The 13,598-nt window shown below is 31.5% G+C and overlaps 1 protein-coding gene across 1 annotated transcript; it reads right to left on the minus strand.

Moving 5' to 3' along the window:
- Positions 1-10,886: 10,886 nt before the first annotated feature.
- Positions 10,887-12,979, minus strand: LOC146998244 (uncharacterized). Its single transcript, XM_085812479.1, has one exon. The coding sequence runs from the start codon at positions 12,669-12,671 to the stop codon at positions 10,887-10,889; it is 1,785 nt and encodes a 594-aa protein (XP_085668605.1). The 5' UTR covers positions 12,672-12,979.
- Between the last annotated feature and the right edge of the window lie 619 nt (positions 12,980-13,598).

Here is a 13,598-nt window from a genome sequence, read left to right on the forward strand (position 1 = left end):
ACCATTAATAATAAATTGACAAGACTAACAAGGAAAGTATACAATCTTGTCTTATTACTTTGCATAATATCTGTCAATACTTGACGCGTACTTCTTGAAAATAAATAAACAAAACCGAGAGTAGTTGTTCTGAAAATATATTAGTTATGTTTTTCCCTTGTCCTTAATAGCATGCTTGCTTGTATTGGTATGGAGTTGCAGAAAAGTTTTCAATTCGGACCCAACTGCTTGCAATGCTTTTTATATGTGTTTTAATATTACTTTACTTTAAAGAATTTATTTTATGAAATGTGACTTGACTAAATAATGAGAAAAATTAATTTAACTCTCAGGTTTTTCCTCAAATGAAAAAACTGAATTGATTGATATTCGGTTTTATAATTTTTACGTTCGTAATTTTTTTAAGTTTGTCAATTAAGCACTTCAATTTTTTTTAAGTTTGTCAATTAAGCAGTTCTATCCAGCATATCTGTTCAAAATACGTCAGTAATTTACTTTTCTTTTTTTTTCCTTAATACCTAATCGTCAACAGCTGCCTTAATTTAAAATTCTAACATATCTTCCCTTCTCATTTCGATCTTCTGGCACTTTATTTGGATTTCATACGTTGAATGTTTATATAAACATTAGTGTTTATTCTTAATTTTTAGGTCGTTCCAAGCTATACATTATCAAAATTGTTAAAAAAATTTCATTACTTTTCTGACATGAATATACGTATTCGAAACATTAAAAATACAATAGAGAAAAATGCAGATCCATCTAATGCTCTGAAAGATAATTAGAGAGATTTTCTATAATGTTTTTGAAGTGTGTGATTTCCTTCGGGAATAACTGTTTCAGAAAAATTTAAATTGCAATATATGATCACTTATTTAGAATTTCTGACGCAAATATTTTATATTTTAAATCTTTTTATGACAAATAAAATCCACCATTTGGAAATAAATCTGTGAAAAGCTGTAATAAGTTAGGAAAAGTAAATAAATACTTAAGAAATTGTTCTATTACATCATTTTTGAGTTATTCCCTCAGAAACATTCTTCATCAGCAAATTTCTTCTGAATAATAGAACTGACTAAAAATGCATTGCCAGTAACTAGATTCAATTTGAGAACTCGTCTTCAGCATCGTATGTACTTTCCACTCTGAAAGGTCTGTAGGAAGTGGGAGAATTTAAATAGCAATCAATATTATTTAGAACTTCGGTTTTTACTTTCTTGTTTACGTTGCAAATACGCTCACTTTCAATTCTTCTGCAATAATTATCTTGCTTGAGCTTGAGCTCTTTATTGAGAGCTGTGTTGAATATGACAGTGCCTATTTCAAACAGTAAACTAATTCCAAAATTATTCCAGAGTTATTCGATTTTGAAGCCAAGGAAAAAAAAGGGCAAGGCATTTGAATTTAATATGTTCGTCAACAATTTGCCTTTTAAGTACCTCCAATAAAAATTGATTCTCCGCCAAATATTCTTATACCGCATTTCTCTATGGATAAATTTTTAAATACGTTTCCAAGGCTCAAACATTTAAACTGTGACTGCGAAAATACTGAATGATTCGACGCATTTAAATCTTAAGAGTTTTTAGGAACTTCAACCATTAGGAACCGTAAGTATTTTTTTAAAATTTCATCGAAAATAATCCCAGATAGTTTTATAAACTTTAATAATTAAGATACACAGTATCTGAAACGCCATTTTGTTATTCTATAAACTGGCGAAACAAAAACGTTTGAACTGTTATTATGTAATTCATTCAAAGTAAAATATGCATAAAATTATTGCTGAGTATTTTATTTATATACAATCTAATAGAAATAATTTGTGTTTGTGTTTATAATTGATAATTCACGCATTGAGTTTAAATACATAAATACATTTAAATAAAATTTAAATAAAAAAAATTAAATAATTTAGAAAAACTTTTATCTGATCACAGAGAGGAGGGTTTTTTTAAACAAAGATAATTGTGACTTTTATTACCGTTTGAGATTTACTTTATTTATTTGTAAATAATATGGAGTTTAATGAATAAGAATAAAGGAAGATGTAATGTCATTGTTACGTGATTAAAACCAAATGAATATTTGCCAGTTATCCTTGGATAACAAATAATAACAAGTATAAGAAAAGAAAATGATGAAAACAATGACTTGTTAAACCAAAAGGAAAACATATTTATCCCGAAAACACATTTGATAAAGAGATAATGAATGGTAAGTACTATATAATAAAGGAATGTTAAAAATCTACATATGATAGATGATGAAGACTGTAATAAAAAGAATGCTGGAAATGTAAACAATGTTAAGTAAAGAAAAAAGGCCTTACTAAAAACACATTCATACAGTCTTGCGGTAAAATGTGATTGTTCATTCTTCAAATGATAAATTAATTATTTTTAAATTAAGTTAACAATAATTTCATTTATTCGTAGCAAAAACGATGAGTATGAAAAGCCGTGATAAAAGAAACTTTTCTAATTTGCACAGTATAAATGTATTTGCTTATCTTCTTTTTATTCATCATATTAAGATTTGATGGATAACCTTGGCTGGCCTTCAAAGGATATCAGAGCTTTGTTAATGCAATGAGATCAAGGATAAATGATTTAAATATGTAATATTCAGACATCAGCATTTCCTGGAATTTTGTCACAAACGCGTTTTGCTCCTTTTATTTCTATTTCTTAGTCTTAAGGTGAAACGAAATTATTAAAAAAATTGCTTAATAAATAATATTAAAAAGAGAAAGGAAATAAAATTATGTGGAAGTTTACTTTATATGAAGAGTTTAAAGCATAAACTGCTAATTCCCTTTTAGACAGCTCTGAGAGAAAGCAGCATCATAAAGTTGGAGAGATTTTAGAGAAAAGAGCATTCATTAAAAACGTGACTAAAAATAATAAGAAAATTAAAGTTATTTTATTCACTTTACGTATGATAAACGATAGTAATATAGGTCTATTAAATCCTGCAAGAGAAATAGCTACAATGAACAATTTTTAAGAAAGAAAATTTAGTTTTTTAGAGCACTAAAAGTTTGTTGCTTCACATCCCAGATATAAACTAAATTCCATTTGCATAAAAAAATCGAATTATTCCATTTGTGCTCTCTGAATTATCAAAAAGTATCACAACTTTAACTTCAGAATATTTAATAAATGTTAACGGCATATTTTCTTTATCTATCAGATTTTAACTGATTAAAATAAAAATGTGTTTATCATACTAATTAATGTTTCCTAAAATGAATAAATAGCTCGAGTCATATCTCTCAAAAATTCCATCATTTTCCTATGTTCGTTTAAAAAGTATGTGTAACTAATGCTAAAGTACAATGAATCAATGTATTTCTTCTTTGCATTTTTATGTAAATTTTAAATTAATGTTTTCCTTTATAAATAATGTGTTTTATAAATTCAAAATTTTCAGATATTGTACTAATTTTTAATGTCTAGAAAGTTTTGGCCTGGTTTTAAATGAGGACGAAGCTGAATTTAGATTCCTTATGATAACCCCTCTATATAATTCAGTAATAGAAATATGTAAGTAAAATATTTTGCACATTTGTCTTCTATCGTAATTCAGCGAAGGCAGCATATTTCGTTAGTAATATTTCTTAGTAACGTTACTTTTACTTTGCTTTTGAAGTTAATATTATTAAGTTCATATAATTTTGATACCATTACACGTCGAACAAGTACTAATTTAGAAGTCAAACGACAAAATTGCGAACTAGAATTTATGCTCTTTCCAAAATTCATAAAAGTGGTATTCCTTTCCGCGCTATTGTATCAAATTTGGGCACTGCCTTATATCTGTTAGCTAAATATTTAGTTCTAGATTTTCAACTCTGTTAGATAATAACATTTACACCATAAAAAATTCAAAAGAATTTGTAAAAAAAGTTAAAAGCATTACTTCTAGAAATTTACTCATGGTTTCTTTTGACGTAAAATCGTTATTCGCCAATGTTCCAGTGGGAGATGCAATACGATGTCTAGAAACCAGACTTCGCGAATTTCATTACTCTTGCATCGAGATTGATGAGCTAATTTCCCTTACTCAACTCTGTTTGAAACAAACGCATTTTGTTTTCCAAAATAAATATTACAAGCAAAGTGAGGGATTAGCCATGGGAAGCCCCCTCAGTCCCATCCTGGCTGATATCTACATGCATTATTATGAATCAAAAATGTTTGAAACTTTAAACTTCCCGGCATGGTTCCGCTACGTAAACGATACTTTTACTCTGTTTGAAGGTAATAAAGATGATTTAAATAAAGTTCTTTCAACAATGAATTCCATTGATCCTGCTATTCAGTTCACCTTTGAACTTGAGACTTGTAATTCTCTTCCGTTTCTTGACAGTTTGGTCACACGTAACACATCCAACTTCAGTACTACGGTTTACCGTAAATCTTCATCAGTTTGCCTTCCACCACACTTCAAATCATGTCATCCGGCTAAACAAAAGTTAGCTTCTTTTTATTCTTATGTTTTCCGTGCTCTTCAAGTTTGCTTCTCCAAACTATCTCTTGATGAAAAACTAAGTTATTTAAAAGCAGTAGCTATTGACAGGTGCTTTTCACCCAACATTATTAATCAAGCAGTTAAAAAATTCTCTTCTCAACACACCAAAAGGCACACTCTTGTTTTAGGAGATTATAAAAATTATGTTGTCATTCTCTTTTTTCAATCAATTAGCTATAAAGTTGCACATATTTTGCAGAAATTTAACTTTCGGGTCGTTTATTCTCCCATCGATAAAATTCCGAGTTCCATACACAAGAACCCCTCCGGATTTCAATTCCTGGGGAATTTACAGGATTCCTTGCCAGTGTGGTTTAATTTACATTGGTCAAACTAAGAGAGTCTTAAAATTTCCCGTTAAGGAACGTGAGGCATATGTTAGAAAAAGGAAAACAGAAGTCTTATGTTGCCCAGAATTGTTGGTCCGAAAATCACGCTTTCAATTTTTCTGCTGCCAAATTATTCAAAAAACATCTTCCATTGGTGAATTGGATTTTCTAGAGGCATTTCACATTCAAAAAAATCGTTCTGTTATAGTAAACGACCCTAATTCCAATCCATCTTTGCCTTCAGCCTTTAAAGAAATTTATGTTTTAGTCCTGGTTTCATCAACAGATGGCGCCAGTAGCTTGACGCTTGTCTGTCCTTTTTTTATCTTTTCTCATCTAATCACTATAACTTATCTCATTCATTTGCGCTTTTGCAGCTGAGGATGATGGTTCGGTAAAACCATCGAAACTAGTCCTGTGAGAATTTGAAAATATAACGCTGATTTTTGTTGTTTGACTTCTAAAAATTCATATAATTTGTTTTAATTATTCAATTATTGAAGGAAAACATCATGCGAATTTTGAAATCGCATACTGAAATAAAGCATGCGAACTATTAAATTGACATATAATATTAATATGATAGCTATTTCAAATCCTTTTCTTTTTCCATGAGTAAGAAGAACTGCAGTATTTCCTGTATTATACGATTAAAATACGATGAAGTCTATTGTTATTTGCAGCCCGACCTTTTATATTCAAAAGATGATAATTGACGAAGCAGCATTTTTGTCTTAGATAATACAACGATGTTTTAGCATTTAAAGGTATCCTCTTAGTAAAATTGTTTGTAACAAAAACTTAACGCAGACCTTTAGAATTTCACTCTAAGGACTACTTAAGGGCTTCTCTGAATGCTTACTGTGAAAACCTAAAGATACAACTCTAAGGTGAACCTCTTACACAGAATTTTATTCTTCATTACTCGCGGCAATGCAAATAAAAACGGTTGCAAAACAACTATTTCAATATTTCATCGAGTAGCAGATAAAACAGTTCTAGCGACATTTGTGAATGCAATGAATTTTGAATAAAGCTTACAACATTGCTGGGTTGGAGCAGGAAAAACTCATTAAATTTATACTCTTGCTAAGAGAGGCTAATGTCGGGCGTTGAAACCTTTGATGGCAGTTCTTCACAGTAAGTAGCAATACAGTGTCGAATGTTCTACGTATTTTAGAATGCCGGCGAAGACTACATCCTAGCTTTGACTTAAGATGTTTGCAGCGCAGTTTTAATAACTCTTTGAGATCTGAGCGAGTACATGATGAAGCGAATCATAAAAGAGAGAAATTAACTAAAGCTAACCAGTAGTAAAATTTAGCATATACGTCACAAAGGAGCATTTTGACTATACATATTGGACTCTTCCTTGTATAAAGGTAGACATTTACCAAGACTTTGAAAACAGAAGAATCTTAAAATCACTTAATCTAAGATTTCATAAATTGAAATCTAAGATTTCATAAATTGTGATGTGGGTGAAGGTACATTTGTTCTATTCCAATTAATTCGGAAATCTAAGCATCTTGAAATAACCAGAGATATAATAATAACAAAAGAATGATACTAGCTAGAGGAATAAGATATATCTCAATTAGAAAGCTTTTGAATTATAAGTATTTTTACCAGGTATTCCCTTCAAGGATGTTAGAGAGAGTTCAGCCTTATTATTCTAGTGGTTTGAATATGTTTGGAAAGTAATTTAAAATGCAAAGAAAAAATTCTCATAATCTTATGTATAGAGGTGATGTTTGAAAGGGTTTCCTTTTAGAAAAGTAAAGTCATCTTTCTTTTAAGCGTGGCTCCGTCTAAGAAAATATTGGCTTTGTCAATGGGATCTATGGAAAAATTACTATCACAAAAATCAGTATAAAGCAAAACTATGGAAAAAAGGTGGAGGCGGAAGAAAAATGCATGAAGCAGCAACAGTGATAGTAGATTATAGTTATAGTATTTAGAATATGTTTTTATCTACAGCAGTGTGTAATAATTTAATTGCACTGAATCTGGAAAATATAGACATTGTTAAATCATCCATTAAAAACGAAATTGCTAAATCGTAAAAGTAAATTAAACGCATAGCCATTAATTTTTCTGTTTCCCATTGACTCCTACCCAAAATTCAAGAGTATTATGAAACAAAACATTGTTCTTTTCGTTTTAAAAAAGTATTCTTCCTTCTTGTTTTGCATGCTAATTTAATTTTGAACAAATGAAATTATTAAACTGATTACAAAATATAGCTAAATTATTAATAATACTTTTGTGTCAATTATAATGAAGACTTCAACTTTTCTACTTTCTTTCAACAGCTATCGGAACCGAGATTAATCGCTTGATTAACCATTTGCTTAACAATGGACGTCGTCCCTGAATTTATCCGGATTAATAAGAAATCGACTGCGTTAAAAATTAACTTAATCATAGAAGCATATTAGTATGATTATTTGAATCTGTTGAAAACAGAGTAGTATCCCTATATGTATTTAATACTTAGTGGGTATGGTAAAATTTAACTGATAAATCAGCAACAGGAAGGCATTAATCAGCATAAAAATAAAACGATGTTACATGGCAGAATATAATACTTACGATTTACGATTCTCCTTTTCTTATTCTTTCGTATATTTGAGAACAAGGGGTTTATGCTTCTTAACTGGACCCTCAAATAACTAAATCACTAAAATTCTTAATTGCCTTCTAGAATTAAACAGCAAGATAAAATTGAACTAAAATCTCTGTGGAAGCGCTTGGATCATGCATTATTTAGAAACTCTTAACATTTTTGCAGTCCAGGTTGACTGAGAATTCCTCGCATCGTGCTCTAAAGTTTATATTGGCATTTGAATATCAAAATGGATATTATGTCACTCCATTAGAATTGGTTTCAGGTGAGTTGCTGCGAGGCATATTTGTCTTCACAAATGCGTATTTACCATAATCGACGGCTGTTCTGTCGTTGATTCTCGGAGTTCCATCGTTGTGTTTGTCGATTCTGTTGAAACAAGCAAGTGTGAAGTATTAAATAGTTTGCATAAATTTTTATTGAAAACTGTCAATAATAAAACTGAAGTTTACTGTACTATTACTATTTTATCTTTGTATTTTTCTTAATATAAATATTCTATGGATTTATACGTATTAAAAAATTAATTAATTTGGTAATCTTAAACTAAAGATATTTATGATAAAAATAAATTAAAAAATTTTCAAGGAAAAAATGTATCTTTAAATTATAATATAAGTATTTAAAGTAATCGCTCATAATCGAAATCGAAAACGTTGCTTTGACTTAGGACCGAACTACTACTGTGATAATGAAATTATTTAAGAGGTAAACACTAGTTAAAATGTTTTATTGCCGTAATGCTTAATTGATTGTTTCTCATGTAACAAATATATAGTAACTACAACAGCTCGGGGCTTGTGAAGCAAAGCAAAGATTTCAAATGTTTAATTTAATACTTATATTATCATTTAAATACACATTTAACCTTCGGAAGCATGTTTTAATTTATTTTTTTACCAGAAATTGCTTAATTTCAGATTATCAAATTATAAATCTTAAGAAATTATTTTACTTTTCATTTTCTAAACTAGAAAGTTAAACAGGGTTTATTTAAATTGCAACAAATGTTTTGCATGAAAATGCAATGTAGTAATTGTTGCTGCATGTTTTAAATTTTTTGTCAGTAGCATGCCCAAAGTTATAATCTACTACTTTAAATGGGCACTACAAGACGGTTACCAGTCTTCTACCTCACAATCACAACGCGTATCCTCATCAGAGCACAATATTTATTTTTTCCACCTCATTTGAGACTTTCGTTCAAATCGGCCTTCCTTTATGCGCTTTTCATGAAGCAAAACGGAAATGAAGTTAGGCGACTCAAATCGTCTACTTCAGCTGTCGTTCCTTTGGTTGAGGCAAGCCAAGTGGCGGAAAATAACGTTGAAGATCCTATTTTAAAGTAAAAGCCTCTAGTCATGTATCATGTATGAGTTATCAAATATTAAAATAAGATGAAAAAATTATGTAATTTACTGTATGGGACATAAATTAAAAACCCTTTAATTTCCTTTTGAATTAGAACTTTCTTTATTAAAAATATACTTTATAGTTTTAATTATAAGCAGATAATAACCGCCTCAAAAAATTATATATTTCAGACCCTTGTGGTTCTCTTCTCCACTTTTCGATTTTTTCTTATAGGAGGTTTCTGAATAAAATTTGGTAACAATAAAAATGATAATAGAGTGGAACCTCGAAATACGTGGAACGTATGGGCAAAAAATTTGTCTTTAAATAAGAGCACTAACTCGAGTAAGGAGCAATGAGCCAGGCTATTGGTATGCGTGGTGACATTTCCTGATCCGGCTCGACTTTGGGAATCCCCTCGTCAGATCACTCAGTATTCTTTAATCTACGTGTTTGCGCGCTTGTGAGTCAATTGTTTATTACATCTAACTTGCAAATAATTATTTCACGATTTCCCAAGAAGAGTGTTTCCCAAGAAGAGTGTTGCCTCAGATAGTACTTCAAAGAAAAATAAGGAAGTCATGACCGTTGAAATTAAATTAAGCGTGGTGTAAGAGTGACGTAAGATTGGCCAAGACTTACGGCCTTTCGACATCGACGATCTGCACTATTCTGAAGAACAAGGAAGAAATTAAGAAACTTGATGTAGTAAAAAGAGTTACCCTACTTCCAAGCACCGTCCAAAACTCCTAGAAGCTGTTGTTGGCGTGGATTAACAAGAAGCAATTAAGGTCGGTGTCGGAAGTTATCATTTGTGGGAAGCTATCATAAACTACGCTTATATTATTTACCAGTGTTATTTATTAGAAAAAATGATTTTTATGTTGATATGTTTGGAAGTGCGGAATAACTGGATTTCCACTGTTTTCAATGGGGAAGTTTGTTCCTAGATACGAGAAATAAGCTATACGAGCTCAGTGCTGGAGCGAATTAAACTCGTACCTCGAGGTTCTACTGTATCAATAATTATTGCCCTATAACATTCTCTGGATTATCTTTCAGAATAAAACTGATTATTATTAATTGTTTCCATCTTCAGAAAAATTTCTGAATTTGTCTTAAATTTTCAGTTATATTTTCAGTTCTCTTCATTTCCCTACGAGACTTTAAAGTCCCATTAATTAGCTCAATTATGTCCCAACGGGATATTTAAGCCCCAATTTTAAATTTTAAAAAAATGCAGTGAAAAACTTACAGCATTTTTTTAAGTGATATGTTTCTTATGCATAAAGAAATGGAATTAAAAAGTTACAAATTATTTTTCAAAAAATAAAGTAATTTGGGACATAAAGAGTTAAACTAACATTTTTTCCTCTCCAGCAACTGGTCTCTTAAGACATATTTTGAAGGTCTTTGCTAAAAATTCTATCGTCATGTACGAAATTTCTTTTAAGTATCTACAGCATCAGTATATACTTCAAATGCTAAACACCCTATGCATAACACGTAGCAATACTACCGTTCTATGCTGCAGTACATATAGGTATTGTAAATGCTTTTAAAGGTTTTTACAATACCTATACGTACTAGGAGTATGTCTCTTCCTCTATCCTTGTCATATGAATATGAGTCATCAGATTTCAGTGTCTTCAAACACATCTGGGATATATTTTTGTATGTGCAAAAATGCTGATGCTGTTTTTCAATTTTTTATTACTTTAAATTACGAAATTATGTTACTAATTATTATTACAATAATTACTTCAAATCACACGATGCTTTATCAGCATTTAATATTTCCTCATTTAACATTGGGGAAGTTTCAATATTTATGTTCCAGAAGATCATATTCTAGAACACTCAGAATTAAAATTTCTAATTTTCATAAGTAATCTTCAATGATTTATTTTCTTGTTTCACTAGTTTTGATGAATAAAATGTTCCATTAAAGGCAGGGATTTGCACTGCATTTTAGCCCAAATAATTTAAATTGCATTTATCAGAACTATTTTAAAATAACAATCATTATTATAAAACTATCTTACCTCTTGACTGTGAAATGCTCCTTGAGTACTTCTTAAGGGTCCTCTATTTGAGACAAAGTTTCTAGAAGGATCTGTGGGTGTATTTCTGTTTGAATTCCACCGGTTGTCTAAGTTTTGGGCTGGGTTTCCCCAGCGGTGGAAATCATTGCGGTTTGAAGGTTGATAATTTTTTGGAGGACTGGTTAGGTATGAAGGAGAATTTATTCTATCTCTTCCTCTTGAAGCATTGTCTTCAAGAGTTTGTCTTTGCCTTTGCGAATCAGTCCAGAAAGAACGATTGATTTGACTGGAAGATGGCTGAAATTGCTGCTGGATGTGAGCTCGGGAATGATCTCCGAAATTAGTCCTTGGAGTCGTAAATTCATTCCAGAATTCTGGTTTCTTTCTTAAGCTTCGTAAATGCGCAGTCCAGTTATTGTACCTCGGCTTCAATGGCTGACCTTGTTGATTTCTTACAACACCAACCGTAACTTCCCTCCAAGCAGGAGCGTCTGTAACTGGCTGATTTCTCGTACTTTTAAGATCTATTAAAACAGGTAATGATGTCACAACCACAACATCTGGCCTTGATGCATGATTGGGTAATTGCGAAGCAAGATATGGTACCAAGCTGCTCTTTGAGTAGGGAGTTGTAGAATGAGGTGTTGTACGAGTTGTAATTTGCACTGTTGGATGAGTAATTGTTGTTGTCTCTGGAACTGAATCTTGTAATGCCTGAACTCTTGCCAAAGAATTATTTTCTTTAACATCAGAAGTATTGCAATCCTGAGTTGGTAATATATGTTTTTTTAATAGTGAATTATCTATGTTATCTTCTGTAGATAAAACTAAAGAGAGGTGGTTTCTAAAGCTCAGGCACTTCGTTGTAGAAGTTGTCGGTTCTGTTTGAATAACTGCTAAAGTTTCTGAAGTTTCTGTAGAAGATTGCTGAGTTGTAGGCATAGGTGTTGTATGGGTAGTAATATCTTCAACAACAGTAGAAACTTTCTCTTTCTCAGGCCTAATTTCTGTGGTTGCTTTTAAAGGAGACGCTTGAGCAGGTTCATATTGCTGTTGAAGTGAAGACATTTCTTCAGGGGTCATAATAAAAAATGGACTTTCTCGGATACTAGGCGTGGCATTTTCTTCTTTGCTGATTTGCATTGCATGACTGAAACTAAATTCGTTTTCAGAATTTGTTGCTTTTGATGTAGTAGTTTCGGGTAAAATTGTCGTAGACTGCAAAGGAGAAGGTCTATTATTCTTCGGCCTAGTTATTTTTGAGGTTGAAGCCGCTGTTGTTGTTATGAATTCATGATCTCTGTGATCTATATCATTATCTCCATTTACGTCATTATTTTCGTCACTTCTATTTAATTCTTCTAAATTTTGCTCTCTGGATGATAGTATTGCCTCCAAACGTTTATAAGTCACTTCGTAACTTTTGTCCGTATTTAAAAGAACTGGATTTAAATCTATCGCATCATCCGGTTTTAAATCTTCATCAGAATCAAATTTTATTTGCTTAGGCTTAACATGAAGATGAAGCTGGAATTTAGATATAAGCACAGCAGTGCCATCTGGAAAAAAACGTAACAGCAACGCAGGTCTCCTTTCAAAGTAAGGTTCTTCTACTTCTGGATTTTTGCCTCGCTTTAAAATCGGAGGCTTCGTATTCCTCTCTCGTTGTTTACCCGTTCTAGCTACTTCTGTCACTGATTCAAAATGATCGTCGGTACAGCAGAAAAACAAGCTGTTTTTATTTCTTCTAGAGCTCATGGCTGATGCAGGTGTCATTTGCAGATTTTGTTTCTCAATTGCTGTAGTTGTATTTTCAGCAAATGGTCCACTTTTGTTCGTAGAAATAGGAAATGATATATTTGAGGTAGGATTTGACCCGTTTTTAGGAAAAGAAATGTTCTCTTCATTTGAGATAAATTGCTTTTCAGATAGATTTTCGGCCCCTTTAGCAACTGTTGCTGGTGCAGCTGCCGTAACTGAGAAGAATAGTCCAATAATAAACGTACAGGCAGCTAGCTGAAAGAAAGAGTCACTGCGTTAGTAAATATAATTAATCATTAAGTTTTTTTTTTTTTTTTTTTTTTTTTTTTGTATCTTAGGAAATGTCTTACAAAATTTATTGCTTCAAACAGGCAATAAATTTAAATCCAGTTAAATGAATGAAAAAATACAGTATTTAAGACTATGGTAGGGATATCATCCTTACATATTTAAGCGGATACAAATGAATAAACTGTTATGCTTCCCTTTCAGAATATCTGAATATCTGAGAATTCTGCTCAAAACAAGATCTTTTATTTTTATCAGTCATTAGTAAAATAAATACTATCGTAACATAAATAATTTTGCAGAGAAATTTTCCCTAGATATCCTTGTGGTTATCAGAGCATCCAGTTAACACTGGTAATTCGTGGAATCTGGTTGGTAGGTCGTGGGTCATGGTTGATTTTTCAAGATTCCCAAATTTTTGACAGGCCTTTCTGAACCTTTAGGGACTGTTTTCGATACTGATTACGTGATTACGAACATGAGAATGTCTGACTCAAGATGGGGCCAGAAAGTAGTTTTAAATTGGCGTAAATTTTCAATAAAACGATCAGGCGGCTGGCAAAGGCAGTTGACGAGGTCGATTGAGTCTTCTTCAGGAGCAAATATTTTGCATTGGGAGCTGAGAAAAGAACAAAAAGGGGAGGGGAATAAATG

This window comes from Stegodyphus dumicola, chromosome 3 (assembly GCF_044657685.1).
Source record: "Stegodyphus dumicola isolate Sdum_Otavi_A_Nest chromosome 3, ASM4465768v1".
NCBI lineage: Eukaryota > Metazoa > Arthropoda > Arachnida > Araneae > Eresidae > Stegodyphus > Stegodyphus dumicola.

Excerpts from the sequence above, each read along its gene's own strand:
- LOC146998244 (XM_085812479.1), bottom strand. The coding sequence starts at position 12,671 with ATGACACCTGCATCAGCCATGAGCTCTAGAAGAAATAAAAACAGCTTG.